Source organism: Bactrocera tryoni, chromosome 3 (assembly GCF_016617805.1).
Source record: "Bactrocera tryoni isolate S06 chromosome 3, CSIRO_BtryS06_freeze2, whole genome shotgun sequence".
In the NCBI taxonomy this organism is placed as follows: Eukaryota; Metazoa; Arthropoda; class Insecta; order Diptera; family Tephritidae; genus Bactrocera; species Bactrocera tryoni.
This window is the reverse complement of record NC_052501.1, coordinates 25,769,388-25,796,972: the sequence shown is the minus strand read 5'-3', so window position 1 is coordinate 25,796,972 and position 27,585 is coordinate 25,769,388. Positions and strand designations below refer to the sequence as shown.

At 35.1% G+C, this 27,585-nt stretch overlaps 2 protein-coding genes across 6 annotated transcripts in view; both read right to left on the bottom strand.

Annotated features, from left to right (window-relative positions):
* Positions 1 to 3,835: 3,835 nt before the first annotated feature.
* On the bottom strand, positions 3,836 to 6,803 carry LOC120771579 (serine/threonine-protein kinase STY13). The gene is made up of 6 exons (XM_040099647.1): positions 6,703 to 6,803; positions 6,463 to 6,617; positions 5,422 to 5,537; positions 5,245 to 5,351; positions 4,656 to 4,887; positions 3,836 to 4,592 (listed from the first exon to the last, which is right to left on the bottom strand). Coding segments are annotated over exons 1-6 (1,320 nt in total). The 5' UTR covers positions 6,705 to 6,803; the 3' UTR covers positions 3,836 to 3,884.
* Positions 6,804 to 10,103: 3,300 nt separating this feature from the next.
* Positions 10,104 to 27,585, bottom strand: part of LOC120770234 (tafazzin homolog) — a 19,783-nt gene continuing 2,301 nt past the window's right edge. For 2 of the 5 annotated variants that reach the window (XM_040097521.1, XM_040097524.1), the window contains exons 2-6: positions 24,448 to 24,607; positions 11,785 to 11,913; positions 11,606 to 11,713; positions 11,119 to 11,507; positions 10,104 to 11,049 (exon numbers count right to left, since the gene is read on the bottom strand). In XM_040097521.1, the coding sequence (XP_039953455.1) occupies positions 11,005 to 11,049; positions 11,119 to 11,507; positions 11,606 to 11,713; positions 11,785 to 11,913; positions 24,448 to 24,607 (831 nt within the window). In that variant the 3' untranslated portion in view covers positions 10,104 to 11,004. Of the gene's footprint in view, positions 11,050 to 11,118; positions 11,508 to 11,605; positions 11,714 to 11,784; positions 11,914 to 24,447; positions 24,608 to 24,851; positions 25,106 to 27,585 lie in introns of those variants that run through there. The other 3 variants (XM_040097522.1, XM_040097525.1, XM_040097523.1) reach the window with 2 other exon arrangements.

The following is a 27,585-nucleotide window of genomic DNA, read 5'->3' as shown; positions in this document are numbered from 1 at the left end:
CTGCCAACTGAACGTTGCATTTTCGGCATTTCACGATAGACAATTTGGAAAGAATCCTACTTATGATGCAATTGACAACAATATATTAGTAAACAATAACAATACAAGTGCATAAGTATTACATACATACATCTACTACAGCATACACACATGCATAAGTATGTAGTGTGGTAATGATTAAATATTTACAAGCATATAATAGCTAAGTATTTGAAGAGCTAAGTAACGCCGAATGAAACCACAAATTAACACTAACTACAAACAAAATTAAGTAAGCCAACAACTACTTATTTACCTACAGTACAGCATACACATACATACATACATATGTAAATATGTATGTAGATCAAGTTATTTAACGCAGTTTATTCCCTCTTTCCTCCTTCTTGGTAGCGTAGTCAGTACAAAATGTTAAACACTAAACACTACTAAATTACTATGCTTAATTACATTTTAGACAAACTACTTACTGTCAGTCTAAAGTTTGTATGGTTTAATAAACACTACTACATACATATATTATAAAAATTACATATATATTCGTATTTGTATATTTTAGTGTATTAGCGACGTTAAAGATCTTAGATTTAGTATGTAAACTGTAATATATTATATACTATTTAGCGATCACATATGTATAAGTATATATGTATATTTAGGTTTTTCTCTGTGTAGTTAGTTGCTAAAAGTTTACCTACTATTTACTACATACTTGTATACTATTAAATACTACTATGTATTTTCTGTTAAAACATATTTTTATTTTTATTTAAAATGTCTATTAGATATTTATTTAAAAGAAAACTATAAACATAACACTTATGATGAATGAAATTAATACATACAAATAAATACATACACTGAATGAAAATCGAACGAAAAAATATAATTAATAATATTAAATTTAATAATTGTTGTAGTTTTATTAATTGATACACTGAGGTAAGGTTAATAATTACCTTCATAACGAAAGTTTAAGTGATTGATAGTCTGAGGAAAAATTAACAGGCGTTTTAATATCGGAGTTATCGAAAAACACACGCATACATATCCCCGAGGCGCTAAAGGATTACTACCTTTTAGACATTCACTCCAAATAATTTATGGTGTGTACATTGACAACAACAAAAAATCCCTATTAGTCTGCAATAGTATGTATTTAAATTCAATTTGGTAAGCGCACTTCGAAATTGCGAATAATTGCACACGCAAGCAATTTATCACGCAATTTTATTATTGCAACATGTTCATGTTAACTACAAACAAAAAAATTATTATCTCTCATACTTTTACCAACGACACACAAATTTTAAAAGCAAATTTAATATTTTTTCTACACAACGGCTGGAATCACAGCTGTTTGCATTAATCAGTTTGGAACAACATAGCAATTTGGAACGGAACCCGCATAAGTGGTTGGCAACGCAGAAAGTAGCGGGATAGTTTGTTTACAAATAGTAAAATGTCAATGAATGTGTAAACACCAGTGAAAAGTGCAGGTTGTTAAATTTTCAATTTAAGAGCGTAAAAGTGTTATTTTTATTATTTTAAAGAGTAATTACAAGTGAAAAAGTATGCTTCGCAAAGTGTATATGCAGCATGGTCTGAAGAAAAAGCATTAAATCAATAATCAATGTGCAAAGTGAAAAGGCCAAAAGCGATCGCAGCCGAATAAAAAAATTTGCTAAATTATCAATTCAAAAGTGTAAAAGTATTAAAGTGTTTTTTTTAAGAAGAATAGCACATAAATAGTGCGCTTCGAAAAGTATATATGATGTTTTGTGTGAAAAAAGTATTAAATTGAATTCATTAATAAAACTGCAAAATGAGAGTGTCAAATGGGAAAGCAGGCACTTGCATCGAAAGTAAATCAGTATTAATATAAAAAGTTTGCCAATAAAATCGTTTTATGGAAATTAGAACAATTCGTGATTTTCGAATAAATGGAATTTCACAATTTCTAAATACCAATTCAGTTGCTGTCATTGATTTAAGAAATTACATTTTTGGCTCACGATAAAAGTTAAATTTGCTGTGCCAGTATTTTTAGCAACGGATATGGTCTGGTTTCTCTTTCGGAAATGGCAATTAATAGTAAGTACAACAACAATCAATCGATATATTTATGTTTTTGTGGAAAGTAAATATTGAAACTTACGGCAGTAATGAGATTCGGCATTGTTGTACTAGTAAATATGGAATAAAACCAAAATCGAAGCTAGAATACGCTTTACAAATAAAAAAAGTTTTTCATACAAGAACTTCATGTTAATCGTTCCCTATTTACGGCAGCTACATACATCAGTACATAATATAAAACAAAGTCGCTTTCTCTGTACCTATGTATATAATCTATATGGCAGCATCTGATTTAAAGGAATATTTTCGAAGATATTACAGATTTAAAAATTTCGGGCCTAGCGTTTGCCTATAAATAGCGCATCGGAGACCGCGGTCTCCCTATGGCACTTTTAATTTAGCAGAGACCGGTCGTGTTTATTATCGGAGCTCTCTAGCGAGGAAAACAACAATGTATAAAGCCGTATTAGTTACACTACTTATAACTGAAGAACGGCTGATCCGATGTGGCTGAAAATTGGTGCAAAGGTAACTTGGAACCAGGGGACAGACATGGGACATTTTATCTCTTTATGTTAAAATTCAATACCATTCATGCATACAAAAATTATACTTCAAATCGTAAGCATTTGTTTAAAATTCATGTTTGCAAGAATCATAAATATTTTTTTACTTAAAAAAAGACTTGTAATAATACTAATAAGTACTTATGTATACTTTTTTTGTTTCCTTGCCTGAAAAGGCCGATGAAAGGCAAGCATTTTGAGACCCCCTCTGTCGTCCAAACCAAAAGGAGCCTATTTGGAAAATTTTTAAAGAACTGTATAGACAATCGCAATTGAACGATTGGTTCAATCAATTTTTTTTTTTACATCGACGCAGTCCTATTACTTTCCGGACAAACCCTGTATGTCTATCTCTTATGGATATCAAAAAAAAAAAATTTTGTCATTTACTTTTACGACAAATAATGGCTAAATTTCGAAGCGATTTGATTTAAATGAATATTTTCGAAGATATTACAGATTTAAAAATTGCGGGACGTAGCGTTTGCGGTGGCACCGGCCGGCCGGGGCGGCGAGCGTGCACATAGAAAGCACTCAAGCATTCCTCAGAACCAGCATTTCGTTGTTTTTTGTATTATGAACTTGCGCGGCACCCACTTGGCACAGAGCGTCCACTACCTTCATTGACCTTGGTGCTCATTTCGCCTCGCAAATCTCTTTACAAAGGTTTATTTGCCTGGTGCAGATCCCAAAATCAACAGTATTTTTCCCCTAAAAAATAATGCTTTATTAACACACGAAATGCTTTTTAATCACTTTTTTATAAACTAACATAAGTTGCTTCACCCAAAATTCTATATCTCATTAACTAGTAGTTCCTCAGTTGCCAAATTTTTATGCGTACCTTTTAAAGGTAGAGCCCGACTAGAAATCATATAGATGGTACTCGTATTAGTAGTACCCCCTATGTATCAGCCACAGTAAAGCATGGACAGGTCCTCTATTATATGCCAGAGTGGTCCGATATCGGCGGTTCTTACAAATGAATGTGTGTAAAATTTTAAAGTGATATGTTTTTGTCGAAGAAACATTGAACAAATTGTGTATAATCAAACTAAAATTAATACGCATATTTATTTCGTGAGCTTTTTAAAAACTTACAATTTGAAAATAAAACTAGTGGTTAACGACATATTAAACTATAAACTACAATAAAAGAGCATTTGTTATGAATGAAATTGTTATGCCATTTACACATATCTCATAATAATATATAATACATAAAATAACAAAGTAGTACTACAGCAACTCTACCAAGCGTTTGCGCAACAACAAAGCGTTCGGTCGCAACATCGGCTCGTCACACCAGCAAGCTTTGTAAATCGCTTCATAACTTTGTTCCTTGTCGCGATCGTGCAGGCGCAATATATCCTCAAACAACACTAACAGATCCACAACATCACCCATCGTGCTGCGTTGTTGTTGCTGTCGTGTTATTATTGGTTTTTTATTTGTTGGCGACTTCTGGGCAATCGGCGACTTACTGCAATTCAATTCGTTGCTTAAATTACGCATAACATTCATTTTCGCATTTAATGAGGCGAATGGCCGACGATCAGCCGACTGATGTAACTCTTCCGCACTGCAATCAGAGAAGCGCAACTGTTCTTCGGGTTGTTTGGTGCGATTAAGTACATTCGTCAGATGCACCAATGAATGATAAGTGATCTCCTCCGCTGTCAGGTTGGCACAATAGCATTTATGATGCCGATCCATGGTCGTATGCACCACACTTGTGCAGTTTGTTGGATTGGTTGGAGCTGCGCTATCGGGACGTAGCTTATTTTTGACGACCTGATAGGCGACCACTTCATTGCACGCAATGATGTGGTAAGGTAAACGACGCTGCCGCATTTGCCACATGGTGATGCCCAGTGAGTAGATGTCGGTGGCCGGTGTGAGCGGTTCCTCACGTAATGCTTCGGGAGACATGTAACGCACGGTGCCCTAAAATTTTAAAAGTTACAACTAATACTTTATGTCAGCTAAAATTTGTAATGCAATATTTACGCGCGCATTGCCTTTTGGTGACGTCATCGGAGAGTCTATCTTCAAGGAAGCACCAAAATCGCAAAGTTTACAGACATATTGCCGGCGACTGAAAGCAGTTGTTAGTGTTTCATCACGTAAATGTTGTTGTACACCAACGAAAGATATCAACACGTTCTGTGGTTTTACATCAAGATGTAGTAGATTCTGCTTGTGGCAATAAGATAGGGCCGACAGAATGTCCAGTGTTATGCTTAGAGAGAAGAGAGAGAGAGAGAGAGAGACATAAGAGCAAATTTAGCCCTAACACTGTATATTAGTTCGGTTAATGCGAGTTTTTTTGACACGACGGATTCGAGTTGAGAGATTAGGTCACTCAATAAACCTTTTAGAGCTTTAAAGAATTACAAACTAACTTCCTTAACTCATCTCTTAATAAGTTTTGTTCCGGCAAATCAGAATCGGATTTTCAGTGCGAAATTACGGCGCGACCATTCATTAAAAAATATACTATATTCTAACTATTTTGAGTTGATCCTGGGACCTTTTATAGGTTACCGCATTCTAACTCTAAAAATTATTTAAAAAAAACCTAAAATTATATACTCACTAAATTCTATGTTCCAGTGGCAGCACTGTGGCCTCAAGTACATCTTGCAAACTTTGACCCACCAACCTCTCCATTATGACAATGCCGAAGTTCAGCGTAGTTTCAACCTTAAAAAACACACGTGCTTTTAAAGTTATACATTTCCAAACATCTGAATATTGGAAAAAATAGTCTTACTTTTAAAATTCGTATAATATTGCGGTGCTTCCAGCCCAAAATATGCATTTCACTGCGCATCGATTGGGCATTCGCTTTGCTCACATTTCGCACGATCTTCACAGCCACCGGTTGACCTTCGGGTACATAATTATGTAAATAATTTTTAATAAATTGATTTTCGTTTATTTTTAAACAGAAACAAAAAAATCGTTAACTTAGGCTGCACTGAAGCTAATTTACCCTTCACAGATGCATTTAGTTTAGTAACTGTGTGTTCAGTTTGTATGGCAGCTATATGCTATAGTAAGCCGATCTGAACAATTTCTTCCGATATCACATAATTTCAATAAACAATAACTCGTACCAAATTTCGTGAATATATCTTGTCAAATGCAAAAGTTTTCCATACCAGCACTAGATTTCGAACATTCAGTTTGTGTGGCAGCTGTATGCTATAGGAAGCCGATCTAAACAATTTTTCGTATATTACATTATTACCATAGAAAATAACCTGTGCGAACTTTTGTGAAGATACATTGTCAAATGCGAAAGTTTTCCATAAAAGAACTTGTTTCCGATCGTTCAGTTTGTATGGCAACTATGTATGTATGTTATATCGGTCCGATAAATGAGCAGCTTCTTGAAGAGAAAATGACGTTTACAAAATTTCAAAACGATATCTTAAAAACTGAGGGACTAGTTCGTATATATACAGACAGACGGACAGACAGACAGACGGACATGACTAACTCGACTCAGCTCAACATACTGATCATGTATATACATATATACTTTATAGGATCTCCGACGCTTCCTTCTGGGTGTTACAAACTTCGTAGCAAACTTCATATACCCTGTTCAGGGTATAAAAATTATTATTAGCATTTGGCCACACAGTAAATTTACCCTCAATTTCTTACAAGCAATTTACTTTCTTTCAATTCCACGTGAAATGTCTTTTTCACACAAATATAACTTCAAAGTGAGCAATAAACAATTTAAGCTTCGAAAATTTTGTTTGTAAATAATTATTCATAAACAAAATAAAAACCTTTTTACCTCGATAAATCGCTTTGAAGACGGTGCCAAAGGCGCCACGGCCCAGGATTTTGTATTTTGTGTGTGTTGGCAGTCCGTCCTTGAGTATCTCATTGCGATTGGGCGTATTCAGCACAATGGCTTGTTCGGTATTTGGTGGAACTTGCAGCAAAGCCCTAAATTAAGTGCAATGATTATTACAAATATTTAAACAAATTTATATAATTATACTGAAAATCGAAAGAATTTTTAAATGCTTACATTTTTAAATTATATTTTTGGTCACAACAAAGGATTTTTGTTTTTTCCTTTTTATTTTGTAATTTCTTATTCGCCGTGTTAACGGAATACTGTTTGTTACAATTTGGTTGTTTGTGCGGTATGTAAATTTGTTTATATTTTTATTCATTTGACAATGATCATAGAAAAACTTTGTTTACTTGTCAATGTCTCGATTCCGTTGTAAACAAGTTAAAGTGTCCCCAGTGGATTTAGTGGAACAAATACAAGTGGCAAACGGTCGATAATGTAAATAATTAATATTAAACAAAAAAATATTTTTGAAAATGCATAAAATATAAAATATATGTATGCTAAAATAATAATTTAAAAGCCTAGCAAAATAGCAATAATATTTGTTATGGCCAAGAATTTAGCTTTATTATAAAGAAAAGGGTTTGTCATTAAGTTTTAAAAGTGATTTCCGAGAAGTGACCGCCGCAGCTGGCTGGATTATATTCCAGCCGAGAAGCTTTTCGACTACTTTTTACAGCAATTGGGGTCATATGTTCATAAAACGGGGAATATCTCCTCTCAAAGCGTTAATCGTCTCCGGTGTATCTGTGTAGACAAGCGACTTCACATAACCCCACAAATAAATTCTCAGTCCAGCCTTGTTAAATCGCACTGTGCGGCGTTAGTTAACTTATACAGCAAGAACTAGGCCTTAAGTTAGAAATGTGGCGACGGATTGCATATCCCTTTAACGTTTTTTCATAAGTCCAACCTGATAAGGGTAATAACGTATTTAGTTTAAGAGTTTTCCACCACTTTCTGGTATCTGCGCTGAGCTTATATGTATGTATATGCCAAGGTATAAAGGTAGATGTAATCCCGCGATTTTGCTTCTTTATATGAGACGCTAGTTTTTGTTGTAGTTCTATAAGAATACATTTTTGAATAATTTGCAGCAAAACTGCCCATTTGACCGTCCACCAGATAAAAAATCCGAGGTTATTCCGAATAAGTAGACTTAACTGTTATGGGAACGGCGACACGCTCTACTTACTACTCCTCAAATTTCCTTACACGATTATATTAGTTTTTACTATAGAAACCCTATAATATTTACGAGTATTTTATCCAATATGGTGTATCTGAGAATGTGCATTATCGACTAGAGTGTATGTGTTGCGAAACCGATTCACGTCTGCTCGAATTACAAACTCTGCGGTTATGTTGACCGAATATTGAAGGCAGGGCGCGATGTGTCGCCCAAACCGAAAAATTATATTGGTAAAAAATTTGCACGACTTCCAAACTTTGTTCCGGAGACTTACTCTCTATTTAAGTATATAGTACAGCAACAGCGGTCATAAAGACCAACTCCAAAAAAGTATTGTCTCATTGGAAACAATACAAGGTTTGTCCGGAAAGTAATAGGACTGAGTCGATTTAAAAAAATCGATTGAACCAATCGTAATCGTTACATTTCTTTAAAAACTTTCAACTGCTACTTCTACTACTGCTACTTTTGCGTCGATTCAGCGCTGCCAGCGCGATTTCCAAGCATTAAAGGCGTCACGCAAGGCATCCTCCGGAATAGCCTTGAGAGCAAAAGTGCATGCTGCTTGGATCCCCTTTCATCGACTTTTTCAGGCAAGGAAACAAAAAAAAGTTCGGAGGGCCACATCTGGGCTGTTGGGCGGCTGCCGAAGCGTTGGGATGCCGGTCTTGGTTAAGTAGCTGTTCAGGCGGTGTGAGCCGGGACGTTGTCGTGGAGCAACTTCCAATCGGCTGCGATGTCTTGTCGGACCCGATTGACTCTTCGTTTGAGTCTCTTAAGGACTTCCACGTAAAACTTGGCGTTGACGGTTTGTCCAAGAGGAACAAATTCATAATTTACGATGCCTTTGATGTCAAAAAAGGCAATGAGCATCACTTGGGATTTGCTCATTCTTCCGGTCTTCATCATCGACCTCTTCCCGGCCTTCCAAAAAGGCCTTGTGCCACCGAAACACACCACTTCTTGCTAAAGCAACATCTGAGTAAGCCCGCTGGATTGTATCAAACGTCTCTGTCGCAGATTTAGCGAGTTTCACACAGAATTTAATCGCGTACCTCTGCTCTAACAAACGAGGAATTTTCGGCTTGCAACACTCACGGAAACACGTCGCGCGAAAATGTTTGTCCTGACTCTCCAGGTGGTCGGAGACAACTGACCAGCCGCTCGTTCGTTAGCTAGGAACGCCTTCTACCGGATCCAGTCAGTGTGCGCACGCTCCGAAGTACAGTCGCGGGGAAAGGCTATTACTTTCCGGACAAACCCTGTATTTGTTCACCTAACGTATCTCCCAAAACTGAGGGATTAGATATACATATAATTATATACATATGTATAAATGATCAATATGTCGAGACGAGTTGAAATCCGGGTGACTGTAGTAAGTTTGGGCTAAGTTCGGGTATAGCCGAACATTTTATACCCTTGCAAATTACAAGAATCAAAGGCAGGGAACTACCTTAAGGTGCAAAACGTTAATCAGAGGGTCGGAATCCGATAAATATGTATATATGTATGTATGTATATAATTCATACACTGATCGACATATTCGGCAAAAGGTTTGTTAGAAAAACGAAAATCATTATATACATATGTATGTAGTATATGGGAGTTGGAGGTAGTATCGACCCGTTTTTAGCTATTTTTGCCAAGACTACATACCATGAATATGTCACATACTAATAAAATGCTCCCTGAAATTCATTAAGGTACCCCATACCATTACTAATCAGATAGGGTAAAGTCAGGCGGATGTTATAAATGTATTATATGTCGAAAAAGTATTTTCGTATTTTGTCAATAGATGTCGTTGCAGTCGTATATCACCAGTGCTAGCAATCACAATGTGTCATACCATATAGTGTTGAAAAGGTGAGATTTTAAGCTTCATTTAACCAAAAAAACCAAACCAAATTAAATTCGGAGAAGTTGAAAAAAAGTTACAGCTGTTCAAAAATGAGCGAAAATAATGAAGAAATTCGCTAAACATGTATTTTGAAATTTTTGTATAAAAATAGGGGAAAAATGCCACACAAGCCACCAATGACATTCGTGAAGTTTACGGAGACGATGCTGTATCGGTTCGTATAGCACAATAGTTCGCTTGCTTCCGTTCTGGAAATTTCGAAATTTCAATTTACACTGATGAAATGACGTCACTAGCGGAAAAATGGCAAAAAGTGGTCGACCAAAATCGTACAAATTTGTTTATTTATTTATTAGTATAAAAATAAATAAAAAAAATAAGTTGAAGTTTGATTTGAAATACGAAAAGACTTTTTCGACTATCCAATATTTAAAACCCACAAACCCTGTATGCGATGCTCGTCGTGTATGGTTTTTATAGATGGTGAGCTATTAAACTACAAAAAAACAGTATTTTTGGCTTTCATTACGTTTTTTATTTGCATTTTCAATGTCTTTAGTTTCGCTCAATACTCAGCACAACAAAAAGCATTTCTCACAGACACTTTTCACAAGTTCGTACACTTTAGTTCTCGCAGACATACGATTATCTTAACGCTCGTATTCGATGCTATTTTCATATATGTATATACTGCATGCATATATATATGTATATGTATATATATGAATATATGCGTATTTATATAAATATATTTCGTTTTAGCGTGTATCTAAGCGTATTTATAAAGAAGTTGTTTTTTGGAAAACATCGTGCGCTATATAAAATTCATACATACATGCACATATATGTATATGTTTTAATGTTTTTGTTTATTATTATTAATTTTCTGTTGATTTTAGCAATTAAATTTTAAACATAAATATTACATGAGTGACAATAATCATTTTATAGACGTTATTACATAAATAGACTTATTTTAATAAACATAAATGGGAGTCTTACTCAATACGTTAAGGTTGACATATTTCTATAGTATTTAACTGCAAAGTAATTAATTAGCTGCTTAATTTTTACTATTCTGTATGCGAAAGAAATAGAATTTTGCCCAGACAATCTAAATAATGTTTTATAAAAATGCAGCAAGTATAAGAAAATTTCGTTAAGACACTGACTAAAGTGTTCTACAAATTTGGTTACATAATTCTATGTATAGCTTTTTTGAGTAAGTCTTATATTGCACTTTGTTTTTGAAATTAAAAATTATAATTAGCTAAAAGTGTATATCTCATTTTTGACTTGTTTATGTTGCCTATTTATCGTTAATTATATAAATATATATTTTTATAAATTCTTATACTCAATCGCTTTGAGTAAAATGTGAACGAAATAATTATAAACGAGTTGACTTAATTACTATAGCCGTTTTTTATGCAGTTCTTCGGTCTCTTTGCGCAAATGCTGTAACAAAAATATAAATTAGTTATATTTTTAATAAAAAGAGAACTTTTATCATCTACAAAAACTCACATGAAACACGTCCTGTATTTTGTCCGTTATCAACTTGCGCGCCTCTGGCTCTGGCACTTTACGATCTTTCAGATCCTGTATAAAATCTTGCAAGTCTATGGGTTGACCGATATTTAGCGTCACCTTTTTACCCCACTTCAGCACGTATGGCTCAGTGTTGGGCAGCACTTCGTCCATGCCCTCGTGCCACATGGGCAGTATAATCGGAATGCGTGGCGATTCGTATATGATACGACCCACACCCCATTTGAGGCGCATCTCCTCTTTGGTCATGTTCACCTTGCCCTCGGGAAAGACGTGCACCCAATGGCCGAGCGCACATTTTTGTATACACAAATTGACGGCGTCCTGATAGACGCCACTGCCGCGCACCACTGGAATGCATTTTCCTACATATATGGAGAAGCAGAGGAAAAATCATTAATTAAATTATATAATAACTAAATTGTTTGCTAGTAATTTAATTTAAATGTATTGCTACACCCACCATACATGAAGAAAGTCGAGTGATATTTATTGGTGAAGCAGATATCGTGCGCCGCCATCGACCAACGTATCTTGAATGTGTTGCATACATATCGCACGGGAAGCACACCTGTAAAACATTTGTTCTAATACCGTTAAATTGCATGCAAATAATTGTACATATTTATCACAATACTGTACCCCATAGGCCGGGATCATCGAAGCATGATTGATGATTTGACACTGTGACTAGCGGCACACCGGCTGGACGTTTTGCTATCAAATTTATCAGTCTCTCTCTGTTGTACACCACGGTTCGGTTGAGAAAAACTGCAATCAGTAGAAAAACAATAAAATACAATATATGTATAAGCACTTTTGAGGAAAGGTATTTTTTATGTTCGGAAGATTGTAAAAAACTATTTTAGAAGTACATATAATTGGGAAGATAATTTTATTCTTAGACTCTTTGCATCTGAAACGCACTGAAACTTCATTTAGATTTTTCATTTTCTCAATTTCTCTAAAATATTGTGGTTATAACGAATAACCTTTTTTTGTTTTTCCTTCGCACGCTTTATCTGTAGCCGACTAAAGTTCAAGCTCTTTGGCATATTCTGATCTATCACATATTAAAATCACATCACTTTTAGAAAGCTTCTTAAGGGGCTACATGGGTTTTATACAAGGTGCGTTCCAACGTAAACAGGAATTTTTGAATCTAGCGTCCCCTGGTGGCGCCATCTAGGTATATGCCGACTGGTGCGTTAGAATCTGCTATCTTTATCGATCGATTGTCCAGTGAGAATTGGCATCATGACATTTCATCGATTGGAAGTGAAGTTATTGCGTTTTTAGTGTCAGTATGTTTATGTAATCGGTGCGAAAATGAGCTTCGAACAAAGAGCCAACATTAAATTTTGTTTTAAAATTGGTAAAACTTTTACCGAAACGTTTCAATTGATGAAACAAGTTTATGGTGATGATTGCCTATCCCGTAGCAGAGTGCACGAGTGGTTTCAACATTTTCAAAGTGATCGTGAGGACAATTGAAATTCATGGAAATGGAATTGAACATCTCCAAAACATCGATTTATCGCATTTTGACCGAACATTTGGGCTTACGAAAGGTGTGTGCACGGTTTGTTCCGCACAAATTGACTGGCGACCAAAAATTGCTCAGAATCCAACATTCGAAGGACGATTATTTGATCAAAAATCGCATTTCAACCATTAACCACTCCCCGTATTCACTTGATATGGCACCGTGCGACTTTTTCCTTTTCGAAAAAATGCATTTTCCCATGAAAAGGAAAGTGTTATGCAGACGTAGAGGCCATTCAAAAGGCTGGAATCACCTTGTAGAACAAAACACGGCTTATTTTCAATCTTTTTTTTTTTCATATAAAAAATTAAATATTTAATCAAAATTTTTATTGTTCCAAATATGAATATTTTACAAAGATTTTGTGAATTTTCAAAAAAAAAAAAAATACTCAAAACTATGCCTATTCGAGGTTGCTGTTTTTGTAACGGTTATCTAATCCGCGCTTGAGTGGTAAGATTCAGGTTGGTTGTCATCGAAATCATCTAACGTCAGGCCCACGATTTCGACGATGTCGGATAAGATAGGGAGAGGGGTGTTAGATGAGTGATAGGGTCAAAAAGTCCACAAACTAATTTTGGATGTCCATAAAATGAAGTTGTTCGAGATAGCAGACACTCTAAAGACACCAACTGAATGTATGTATACATATACTCGTATCATATCATTTACGAATATTTTACTATGAGATAGCTCGGTGCAAAGTGGGTGCCGTGCGAGCTCACTTTTGACCAAAAAAAAACGACGAGTTGATTATTCGGAGCAGTGTTTGGAGATGTTCACGCGTAATAAACCCGAGCTTTTGGGTCGATATACGACAATGGATGAAATATGGGTCCATCACTTCACTCCGAATACCAATCGACAGTCTCCCAATTTAAATCGACAGTCATCCAAGGGACTGCACACGATGAACCCGCTCCAAAGAAAGTAAAAACGCTGGCAAGGTTATGGCGTCGGTATTTTGGAGTGCGCAATCTGATTAGGAGGAGGAACCATCAACAAAGGAGAACCATCAACAGCGATTATTTTGAAGGGCGAAATCGCCAAAAAAAGGCCACATTTGAAGCGAAAGAAAGTGCTGTTTCACTAAAACAATGCAACGTGTCACAAGTCGGTGAAAAATGTGGCAAAAATCCATGAATTGGGCTTCGAATTGCTTCCGTATCCACCGTACTCTCCAGATCTGGCCCTAACGACTATTTCCTATTCTCTGATCTCAAAGTAATGCTTGCTGAGAAGAAATTTTCAACGAATGAAGAGGAGATCGCCGAAACTGAGGCCCATTTTGAAGCAAAGTACAAATCGTAGTACAAAAATGATATCGAAAAGTTAGAGTGTCGCTATAACCAGTGTATCACTCTTGAGTTCCCTATGTTGAATAAAAAACAAACGAAATTTGCCAAAAAATGTGTTTTCTACAATTATTATCTTTTTTGTAGCTCGACTTTTGGTTCTAGTTAGAGCACGTTATCATTTTTCGCTTAATATCAATTTGTGGGCGTGGCAATGATCCGACTTCGTCCATCTGCAATATCAACCACCTCAGGATGTCAATGAACAAGTGCAACTGATCAAAACATCTCAATTTTTACTCAAGGTATCGCTCTCACGGACGGTTAGATGAATGGATAGAGACACAGACATCTGAAAATAAACTTGTCTCGACATCCTGATATGTTTGATATATATAAATCTATATATACATATATGTCTTTATTACTCAGTATCCAGCCGAGTGCAATCGCTCTCTCTCTCTTTCCCTCTCTCTCTATATGAAGTCTAAGCAAATAGAATAGCTTAAGCATTGAAAGAATGCCCTCTAAAAACATAGAGCTGAGTTAGAGAAATGTTGAAGCTTTACTAAATGCATTTATAGGCAAATAAAAAGAAAAAACTGTGATTTGAATTTACATGAACCGATAATTAAATTTTCTACGAATGCAATGAGCAAAGTATTAAACCGATTTACATGGATTAGTTTAAATCAAAGTGCAACTCAAAAGAAATGAAAGCCGGCGAATACAATCCACCAATTAACCATCACAGGGCGCATGACACGCTTTGAATATTGGAGAAACCTTACATATGTACAAACACACCTGGCAAGGTTCAACACAGAGGTCGCTTTCTCTACATATGCAATTGATAGTCGGTATTTGAATCATCCAACAAGTTTTCGACAGGTGACAATAGGTTAGACGTGGTGTATACTAAGCGAAATCTTACTGTTTGTGGGTATTATTTCTAAAGCCTCAGCGAGTCTAGAGTTGTCTGGCAAAACTTTCTTGCTTAACTTACTGCTGACACAGTGGTTGCGCTGGCTGTTGCCTCCTTCGGAATAGCCTCAAGCTTGCTAAGTGGTGGCAGTACCATACAATCAGTTTTCAAGCTCCCGCTGAACCTTGCAAGTGAAGAAAGGGTTATTTGCGACATCAGCTAAAGTAGTAGTCGTGGTGCTCTCTTGCAATGGTGAAAATTGATCGTGTGTTTGTGTCGCACAGGCGAGTGATTGAAGCACTGGATCGCAGCTTGCAAAACATTCGGGGCAATCGAATCGTGGAGTAGTCGTCTTGCTGGCAGGTGATTTCCGGTAGACGTAGACGATTATCGAGCGAGATACCGCGGCAGACGAAATAAACGGATGCCTTAAGGCTTTGTCGTTGTGGACTAAGATAGAGCGGTTACAATATGTCTGGACATTTCGCACATACGCTTCACGAGGTCGCCAAAGGTCGCTTGCCGACGGATACTAACGGCCAAATAACCTTTGATAATATATGTATCTAATTATTAGCTAAGCCGATGACCTTATTAATGAGGTATTGCCGAGTTTAGAAGAAAACCCCGCTAACCAGGAGTGGTTGTGCAAAAGAGCTATCATGTCGTCAACAAAAGAATTAGTAGAAAAAAATTAATAAAATAATATTAGAACAAGTGCCAGGTTAGGTGATGACCTACATCTCAATAGATACGGTGATGACAACTGACGACGTACATTATACCCTATAGAGTTCTTAAATTCCCTTAACCTGTCAGGGATGCTCTCCCATTAGTTTGTGTGCCTGTCACACTGATGTGTAACCCTGATGTGCCCAGATTTTGCAAAGGCACTAGCTTACGTTTTTATTTTCCCTAATAAGCCGCGGGGAACATCTAGATCAACTTGAGAACCTCTACAATCATGCGGCACCAACGATCAATGGCTCACGGCAACAAACTTTCAACTCGCTGGGCAAAAAACCGAAGCTGTACTGATCACAAACAGGAAAAAGCTCGAAAACATCAAACTAAATATTGACGGCCGTGGTATCATGACCCAGAAGTCGCTGAAGTACATAGAAGTACTGATAGACAATAGCCTTAGCTACAAGGCGCACATCGAAAAGCCAATCAATTCTGATGTACGCGGCGCCCATATGGGGACCATCACTACAGCAGAAGACGTATGCTGAGAAAGCGAAGTTTAGAATGCGACTCAGTGCCATTAGAAACAAGTGCGCATTTCGCACGGTAACCCACGAAGCGATTAACGGTGGAGGAGCAGAAGGATGAGAGGCAAACAAGCTTCAACGAATGGCAAAACCGATGAAATGCAGCTACAACGGGGAGATGGATCCATAGGCTAATTAAAAGTTTACAACCATGGTTAGGTAGGAAACATGGGGAAACAGATTTCTACCTGATACAGTTTTTGACGGTGCACGGGTGTTTTAGAAAAAATCTCTACTAATATAGCCATGACGACGGAAAGAATTGTTCCTTCTGCGACAGCAGCGGAGTAAACGTACTGCACATCTTCCTTCTCTGTCGGCGGTTTAAAAGGCGAGAGTCGATCTAGAGAAATTGACAACGGAACTGAATCGAAACTAGTGTGGGATAGCGTGAAAGCATGGTGTGCTACAGTTCAAAAAAGCGATGAAGAAAAGAGTGGCAACGCAACGAAAACAGAAGGATGAATGAGGAGTAGGCCAGAATGGTGTGCCAGACGAGCCGAATGGCTAAGCTTGGCCTGACGATGTAATGCTTAACGCAGTTCCGTGGGGTAAATAACAAGCAATGACAATACGAATCGTGCACACCGTCTGGAAAAATTACGGTATCATTCGAAGATTCCCTCTCCAAAATCAAAAAAAAAAAATGTCTGGAAATAGGAAATAAAAAAATTACGATACTTTTTGAACAAACCTCGTATTAGTTACCAAGCGCTGTAGTTCGCACTTCAAGTTCTAATGATTTTAAAGTCTTTATCACTAAATTAATAAATATTTTTCTAAGTCATTACATAATATAGTGACTGCACATTGTTGATGAAATAAACAATAATGCAAAAAGTGCGCGCAAATGTGAGCCAGGGGCAGACGCTTTGAAAATATGCAAAAATAATACGATTAACATTGACCACGTTACCAAAGCAGTATACAGTCTACAGCAGTGTACATAGTATATACGTCCATATGTATATTGATATGTGTGAGCAAACTTTGTTTGCTCGGCTGGTATAGCGATTTTTTATGCTGATAGCGCCGACATTGGCTCGAGTTCGAGCTGCAGCGTCCATGAATAATAGCACAGCGTCTTCACAAAAGCAAAAGAAACACAAATGTATAACAATAAGTACAAGAAGAAGCAGAGCAACAAGTTCAAGAGCCGCATAAAGAAGCAACACAAATGTATGTTTGTATGTATTTACTTTCCATCTATAGCGTGAATTTTGTTGGGTTAGGTTATACGATGTTGCAACGCGTAATGTCAATGAAAACCACACCAAAAGCTGAAATTTCGCCAAACGACAGTTATTGACATAAAAAAATAACAATAACAAAAAAACGTTCACACCGAAATTATAATACCCTTCACATATACCAAAGATTTCATAAAAGTACCGAATTTTGATCGTTGAGTTTCTATGGCAGCTATATGTTATAGCAGTGATCTGAAAAACTTCTTCGGAGAATGTACCGTTGTCTAAAGCACCATTATCTACCAAATATCGTGAAGATATCTCCTCAAACGAAAAAGTTTTCCATATAAAGCTTTGATTTTGATCGTTCAATTTGTATGACAGCTATATGCTGCAGTAGTCCGATCTGAACAAATTCTTCGGAGAATGTACCGTTGTCTAAAATAATATTCTGTACCAAATATCGTCAAGATATCTTCACAAATAAAAAAGTTTTCCATACAAAGCCTTGATTTTGATACTTCAGTTTGTATGACAGCTATATGCTGCAGTAGTCTGATCTGAAAAACTTCTTCGGAGAATGTACCGTTGTCTAAAACAATAATCTGTACCAAATATCGTGAAAATATCTCCTCAAATAAAAAAGTTTTCCATATAAAGCTTTGAATTTGATCGTTCAGTTTGTATGGCAGCTATGTACAGTTGCGAGCATTGAAATAGTAGTGGCTATTGACAAAAATAGTTTCGCTTTAAATTTTGTTTTTTTTTATGGTATTGAAGTTGATTATTATTCTAGTTATATTCTCTGTAGTGTAACGGTCCTGTTATACACAACAATAAGTGCGAAATACCTACCGTTACTTTTTTACAGCTAATTATATTGTGATACCTGTTTTTATGAGCGAGCATTAAAATAGTAGTGAACGGTGAGCTGATTGGACACAGATTATTTTTACTAAAAAATATTTAATTTTATCAATCAAAAAGTAAGTTTTTTTATTATTTTTTTTATTATCCAATGAAAAAAGCTAAAAAATATGACTGTGCATATTTTAGTGGGCCGCGGGAAGCACTGCAGTGAAGAGAAACGAAAATGGATTCAATCTCTCATAAACAGTGGTAAAACATATAAAGAAGTAGAAAGTCTGGTAGGGTGTTCAGCCACAATGATTCGCAACGCAATTATTTATAAAAAAAAAATGAACAAAGGGGCGCAAGGCGGATTCTTTCTGAGAATTCTGTACGTAAAGTTGTAAGATGTGTTAAGACTCGGCCTACAATGTCGGCTGTGGAGGTTCGGAACGAACTGAACTTGCCCTGCGGTGTTCATACAGTCAGAAGACTTTTACGTGAACATAATTTATATGCCCGCAGTCCTCGAAAAGTACCGCTACTAAAAAAAAATCATGTAGCTCGACGTCTGAAATTCGCCAAAGAACACTTACCTTGGCCGATTGAGAAGTGGCGCAACATATTGTGGACTGACGAGTCGAAAGTGGTTTTATACGGCGGTAAAGGGTCCCGTCAGTATGTAAGACGCCCCCCTAATACAGAGTACGACCCCAGGTTTACCCCAAAAACTTTGAAGCATGGCGGTTCGAGTATCATGGTTTGGGGCTGTTTTTCTTATAGAGGTGTAGGCCCAATTTACAAAATTACTAACATAATGGACCGATACGCATACGTGAATATATTGCAGAATATTATGATGCCATTTGCTGAAAAGGACATGCCGCTGAAATGGATATTTCAGCAGGATAATGACCCGAAACATACCAGTAGGGTGGCAAAGGAGTGGTTTCGGGTCAATGGAATTGAGGTCATGGAGTGGCCAGCTCAATCCCCTGACCTCAATCCCATTGAAAACCTTTGGGCAGACCTTAAGGAAGCCGTATGGAATGACAAACCCAAAAACAACAATGAGTTGTGGACCGTAGTGCAGCAAGCATGACAGAACATACCACTAAAAAGATGCCAGAGTCTCGTAGATTCTATGAAGAGGCGTTGTATTGCAGTTAATAAAAATCATGGCCATGCTACCAAGTACTAATATCTCGTATGGACGGAACTTCCAAAAATCGTTCAGTTTAAAAAAAAAACAAAATTTATTACTTTACTACTATTTTACTGCTCCCATCAAATTTCATACATAAACACAACTTTGTGAATAAATATATCTTACACCCATTCAAATTAAAATATTTTTATTAATAATCGTAGCCAGGGAAATATGATAAACTTTTCCATTTCAATTGATGTTAAAATTGTTTGGAATTTTGCATAAATCACAGTTATGTAAAACTATAACACCCACTACTATTTCACTGCTCGCAGCTATATATCCTATAGTGGTCCGATATCGGCGATTCCGACAAATGAGCAGCTCTTTGAGGAAAAAATTATGTCTGTAAAATTTCAGGTCAATATCGCAATAACTGAGGGGCTGATGGACAGACGGATAGACAAATAGATAAAGATAGCTAAACCGACTATTTTATAGAGACTCCTTCTGGGTGTTACAAACTTCTTAGCAAATTTAATATACCCTGTTCAAGGCATAAAAATGAGAATTTATCTACCAAAAAACACTAAACTAAAACATTTTTGAACCTCAAAAGCGTCTCGTTACCACAAACACTCCAACAGCAAAAACAAAAATTACAATCAACGGCACAAACGAATTGAGAGCGACGGCGTGCAGTTGCACCGATGAGCAGACACGGCGATGCCCCCTTACATAAACCATATACATACATATGTGCATATATGTATATGTATATAGTCTCGAGTCAGTTCGAATCAGCTTTGTCTGCTGTGTGCGCGACAATAATTACTACAACAATAGCAAATATAGCAGGAAATAGATAGGCGACCTAGTGCATAAAAATAGCACACTGAATTTTTTCTAATTGGTGAGCGATCTTTTTTGTTATAAATCTAAATTAGAAGTATTAAAGGTTAAAATATACGATTATACATATATACAAAGATATATGTACATTTATAAACACGTGACAACCTCTGTATACGCTCTCAAAACGCCTATTTATTTGAAGAATGGCATAACTTAAAAATCAAACAAAAATTTGTTTTTTGATATACATATTTACATATGTATGTACATCAATAATTGCGCTTAAAACCATTTTTTATATGAAAATTATTTTAACGGTACATTTAAAATTATTTTTGCTGTCATTTACTTTCCACCCTCAAAAGGGTTAGGCAAACCGTAGCCTCTTTGTTTTGAAGCTCTCCTCTATTATACAAATATATTTTTTCAATTTTTATAGTTCTCGAGTTATATTACTCTTCAAGTAAAAAAAAGATTGAGAATAGTCATTGTACCCATTTGAGCACTTGCTTGCATAAAATAGCTGATTTCCATATAGTTTTTCCCATTTCCATTACGTACATGCAATTAAAACCGTCCGGTAAAACTTTGCCTCATCCAAATTGAACTTAACCTTCGGCATTCATAAGAATATATTGATGATGCTAGCTTTCTTCAATTTTCTCAAGCTTTGTTTTGATGTTTCTATAATTTTTTTTAATTTATACTAATTGAAGGTTGAATTTATGGTTTTAAATGCTTTTATGTAATTGGGTCATAAGGTGAAAATTTGCGATTATGAATATAATAAGATAAACGTTAACTTCGGCTATAATACCCTTCACAGGTACACATTTTCTTACAAAAACTTGATTTTGATTGTTCAGTTTGTATGGTAGCTATATGATATATTGGTCCGATCTGTAAAATTTCTAGATATATTTAAGCGTTGTCTTTAACAATAAGCCGAGCTGAATTTCGTGGAGATATCTCAAATAATTTCATACAAGACCTTAATTCTCTGAAATTTTTGGGAAAACATTTTTTAAACTCGGCCCTTGCGACGCCATTTTCAGTGACCCCTCGGAAAAAATATGCGGCCTCGTTGGCAGGATAACTCCTTACAGAATTAACTTAATGAAAAAAATACGTGTTTTATTAAAAACTTAGAACTTGGACCAAGGAAAAAAAAACTGAAAACAGGATTTTTGGCAGACATTTTTACAAAAAACTGACAAATTTAGTGAAAATTTCGCAAATTTTTTTTTTCAAATAGTTGTCATCGAAAAAAAAAATCTTCGTTCAAGTGTTAAGTGAATTGTATCTCAAAGACCTGTGTAAAATTTCATGAAGATCGGTTGAGTAGTTCTGGGGAAATCTTGCCAACCGACTTCAAAACACACAGTTTCGAGAAAAACGCATTTAAAGACGGCGCACTTAGCCTAGCTAGCCTCGAGCGTAGAGTGTCAAATAAATTTAGTACAACCGCAAATTTTTGATAAAATAATACACAGAAAACAACATATGCCTTTATATAAATATAGCATATATGTATGTAGAACTTTCATAGTATATAAATTATAAAGAACGTTATCTTTGTCGTAAAAATTTGGTTTCCGCTCTCTTGGCACCTCGCTCTACGCGATACACAACGCCAGCAGCACAACTCTAATGCGTACTAAGCGAACGCACCTGCCTTTGTGAAAGCGCACAAAGCGCGTACGAGTGCAAGTACAATGACTTCGCGCGTACACTCATAAGTGGCGACACGTCGTTCAGTGCACTGCTTAAATTTTACTCTAAAAATACATTTATAACAACGCATATTTACTTATCAAACTAACGTGATTACCCACAATACTCTAATTTCTGAACTCACTTCACTTGTTTTGGGTAATAAATTTGCGTCGTTGAAAGTGGAATGTCAAATAACAAAAAAAAGAGCTAAACAAAGCACAATAATTTCATTATCTGTATTTTTATTATAAACTGATAAAGTTTATAAAAATTAGTTAAATTGTTTATTAAATGAAAATCGAATTTGATGAATTTGAAGGGAGCGCGAAAATCATAAAAATTATATTGCAAGCAATAAATCAAGCATTTACTATATTGGTATCACCATCAAATTTGAATGAAGTACTACGTGAACCATAAAAATTAACCTTTCAATCAACCAAGTAACGGCGATATAAATTTTGGTCCTCTAAACTCTTTTATGGCATTCTTTATCGTGAGTTTGAGTTGTTCTGTTTGTATGGCAGCTATAAGGTATAGTGGTCCGATTTGCACAATATGCTCGGATATTGTAGCAAAGCCTTGGATAATAATTTATGCCAAAATTGAAGAACATATCTTTTTAAATAAAAAAGTTTTCCCTACAAGAACTTGATGTCGACCGATCAGTTTGTATGACAGCTTACTCTAAAGTGGTCCGATATCGGCAAACCCGACAAATGAGCAGCTTCTTGGGTAGAAAAGGATGTGTGCAAAATTTCAAATCAATATTTCAAAAGCTGTGGGACTAGTAGACCGATAGGCGGACACTGCTAAATCGGCACAGCTTGAATGGCATTTTATAATTTTTGGAGTAAATAAATTAAGCATTTACGAAGTATCCAACCATAAAAATCAGCAAAAAAACAAATTAAATAACGAAATTTTTTACCCAATTGTTATTTCTAAACTCTTTTTCATATGTATCAGCCACGCGCCAATAAGTACATTTATACAATGTAAACAATAAACAGCTGATAGAAAATCATTTGGAATAGTAAAAGTGTAGATAACGCGATTGACGCAAATTCATTATCAAGAATATGTGTAAACTCAAAAGCTTTTAACATCTGATTTTAAACAATGTCTAATGTCATGGTCCAATTATTTCCTCCTTTTTCATTAAAACAAGCCTTAAAGTCATAGAGTAAATATAGGAAAGTGCTTAATTACAAAAGTGTTGGGAAAAAGATTGGGCGATGGCTATGGAAGATCAAAATTTACATTTATTAGTTAATTTCATTTTCAGCTGTTTTTTTTTAATAAAAAATAGCTTTGGATGTTTATAAATAATAGAGAAAATAAATTTGAAATTCTTATACCATTTAAAATCATAGTTTTTATATTTATAAATGGCACGAGTTATAATGAGAGATTAATACTGGTAACATTTGACACTATCGGAAGACTAATTCATGCCGCATTAAGCTTTGTATAGCAATTCGCACTTGAGCTAAGTGCAAGAGTCCTCAGATTTTTCCAAATCTCATTCTACTAAATCGGCACTATCTTTATAGCACAAGGCCATAAATATTTCACAACTTCTTGGTGAAATGAACATTTCTTTATCTTTAAGATTCACTTTTGTTACGCGAGTATATTTTTATACCCTGAACAGGGTGTATTAAGTTTGCCACAAAGTTTGTAACAACCAAAAGGAAATGTCGGAGACCCTGTAAAATATAAACTTTATTTTGTTTTTAATTATTTTTAAATAAAAAACATTTAACAGTTAAACATATAGTATACTGTCGTGAGATTTCTTGTAAACAATTATATGTTCTACATAGTCATAGTCCATTATTTTATTCTATAATCAATAGTGTACGCAGCACATGCGACGTAGAAAATTGTTAGGTAATTTTTTTATACCTGCGATTACATTATCTGATTTTACTTATCAAATCTAAATACTGAAGTCGATAAATGATAAATATTTTAATGTTGATAACATATACACAGGATTTTATTAACGTTTTTTAATTTATTGATTAAGGAACCAAAATTTTATATTTTACAAGAATATTTTTCGTAAGAAAAATAAAAAGTGAAAATTGCATGAAAATTTCATTTCATAATCAATCAAGTCATTTTTCACTAATGTTTATGTCAGTTGTCAAGCATGATTGATTGGATAGTAATGAAGATGGTAGCAAAAAGATAAATAATATCACTATTTGTAAAGACATATAAATCTAAAGTTTTTAGCTTTTTGTTACAATTTTATAAATATTATACAATTTATAAGAACGGATAAAAAAATAATTTACATCGAATAAATTGCCATTAACCATGTAGACATTCAGCTGATGCACATTTTAAAAAATATAAAAAAAAAGAAAAAATTAGTCGTACGAAGGTAAAAAACGTGAGATATTCTCTTATATAACTGTAACAACCAAAGTTTCGATACCACCACACATTTTTCAAGAAATAAAATTATAGATTATTATCATCGATACTTACCCAGTACAAATTTAGCAAACAATCCCACCGCTGTGATAGCAATTTGGCTAGCAATATACCAAAGTCCCGAAGGACACCGCAAACGTTGGAATATCCACTCTATATTGTAGCCCATAGCGATTTGCTGCGGTTGGGGCTGTTGTTGAGGCTGGACGTGAAACTGGCGGTAGGCAAAAACGATGATGAAGGCGATTTTTTTTTGTTTTTGTTGTATTTAATGGATGTCGGTGGATAATGGAAAGAATATACATATAAACACAAGAGAATTAGCAACTCGTAAATTAATGATTATTCGTCAATATTTTATATGTTGTTTTAAAATTATATATTTATTTTCGCTGCCAGCTAAACAATATATATTTTTATACCAAAAATTAACAATATTTTAACGCTTTTAAATTCACTTTTTTGTTTCGCTGAATCTGTTGCATAAACACAAGTGCGAAAAAGTGCGTGTTGCACGATGAAAATGCGGGCGAGTGCTTAAAATAGTTTTAAATTTTTTTGTTTTAATGCAAATTTTTTTATTTATTTATTTTATTTGTTTTTTGTCTGCCAATTTCACTAAGAATTTGTTGTCACTTAAGACAGAATTTTCCTTGATATTGTGATTTAGTTTAGTTCACTTTTTTTACAATTATACCGATGAGAGATTTCTTAAACTGAACTGTTTTATTTACTATAATAATAAATGATAAGTACTGTAACGGAACATATTTTAAAATTTATTATTGCAATAATTGTTGCAAAAACTTGAGGTTTTGCTATGTTGAACATTTAGATTCTAAACAGTGGTTCGATCCGAAGCATTTATTTGGAGATTATAACGTTACTTTTTACAATAATCCATGCGAAATTTTATGAAAATATATTGTAAAATAAAAAAAATGTCCACCCTTAAACTTGATCTCGATCGGGTGTTGTAGTCGTAGCCGCAAAAAACATTCTTGAAGTAATTTCGAGAAATGATGCAGAGTTGACAGTCAGCTATTCTGACATATGAGAAACTTCCTGGAGAGAAAAGCTTTGTGGCAAACTCAAGAAATCATATCCAGGGTATAATAACGTGCATGTGCTTGAGAGAAGTTAGCATATTTATATATTTATTTAAATATGACCTGTAAATAAATTTACAGACAGACTAGGAAACTAAGGGAACTGGCTGCTTAGGCCTTAGCATATTTATTTAACAACGAATAATACTCAAACGGCTGCTACTTCAAAGCACGCCTCATGCATATGCTAACAATGTGAAGATAAGTGGGCCCAACCTATTTACATATTTACCGCATACAATCAGGAAATAAAATTGCCATACTATTTATTTGTAAATAATAATGAATATTTATTACATATTTGCATCATACTTTTTAACAAAAAATTTCAAAAAGTTTGGCATTTATCTTCATTGCTACTTCAATAAAAATATTTAAAATGGAAGCTGCGTCCCTTGTCATTCTTACTGCAGTTCGTGAGAGAAGTTGTAAAATGATATGAGTGCCCGAAGCAACGACGCGCGTCGTACATACAGTCACACAGTAAAGTCTACATACCCCCTCGAAAATTGCAATTCTGAGTCATCTATGCACAATGGAAAAACAAAATACATACCAAACGAACTCTTATTAAGAGCAATAAGATATTTTGACAAATTTTTTTTAATTTTTCTATATTTATTAAAAATATTTCATAAAAATTGTTTTCCGAACACAGAAAAGTCTACATACTCCTAACCAAAACGTATTTTCAGCAAAATAAGTGTAATAATAATATTTTATTCAATATTTAGTGGGACCACCTCGGCTCTGCAGAACAGCGTTTAATCGGTTTTTCATTGAAAAAACAAATTTTTTTGTATAGTCTGTTGAAATAAGATCCCATTCCTCTAGTAGTGCGTTTTTTAAATTATGTTTGTTTTTTATCATTCTTTTTCTGATACGACGATCTAATTCATCCCATAAATGCTCTATGGGGTTCAAATCAGGCGACTGGGGAGGCGAATGAAGTTGATGAGGTACATTATATAGCAGCCATTCTTTAACAATACGTGCAGTATGCTTTGGGTCATTATCTTGCTGGAATTACCAACCCCCTGCAAGACCAATTTTATCTGCGGATTGCCTCATATTATCTTTTAATAAGTTCAGATACACCATACGATCCATTGTTGTTTCGATAAACACTAATTTACCCACCCCAGCCGCTGACATGCAACCGCACACCATTACGGAACCGCCTCCGTGTTTGACTGTAGGAAGCAAATTTTTGGATAATAACGCTTCTTTGTTTTTGCGCCAAATTTTTTGTTTCCCATCACAACCAAACAAGTTGAACTTGCTTTCATCGCTAAATAAGACATTGGCCCAAAAACATTCATCTGCTTCAATATATTTTGTAGCAAAATCAACACGTTTTTGTTTATTAATTGCACTAATAAACGGTTTTTTCCTGGGTACACGACTATGAAATCCGCCATCTCTTAAATACTTTCGTACAGTTTCTGGATGCACTGAAGCAATATCGGAGTTTTCCAAGGTTTTCGCAATTTCTATTGCCGAAATTCTGGGATTTTCCTGAACTTCTGCCACAATTTTACGCTTTGCTCGTGATGAAAGCTTAGGCGGGCGACCACTCCTCGGCTTGCTTTGTACACTTTTCGTTATATTATAATTCCGAATTATTGTTTGAACGGTTGACTTTGGACGTCCTACTAGTTTTCCTATCTCACGTAAAGATTTTTTATCTTTATGATAATTTATAACTAGTTGTCGTACTTCAACACTAATTTCTTTACTCATTTTGAAATAATACCACATTGAAAATATTAAAAGTATGGAAATTAGCTTATTTACAAATAACGGTACACTATAAAGACGCTTGAGATAATTTGCAGCACTGCTGGTATACAGGGTTGCATTTTATCCACATTTTCGTGTTGCCGTATGTAGACTTTTCTGTGTTTGGAAAATAATTTTTATGAAATATTTTTAATGAATATAGAAAAATTAAAAAAAAATTTGTCAAAATATCTTATTGCTCTTAATAAGAGTTCGTTTGGTATGTTTTTTGTTTTTCCATTGTGCATAGATGACTCAGAATTGCAATTTTCGAGGGGGTATGTAGACTTTACTGTGTGAC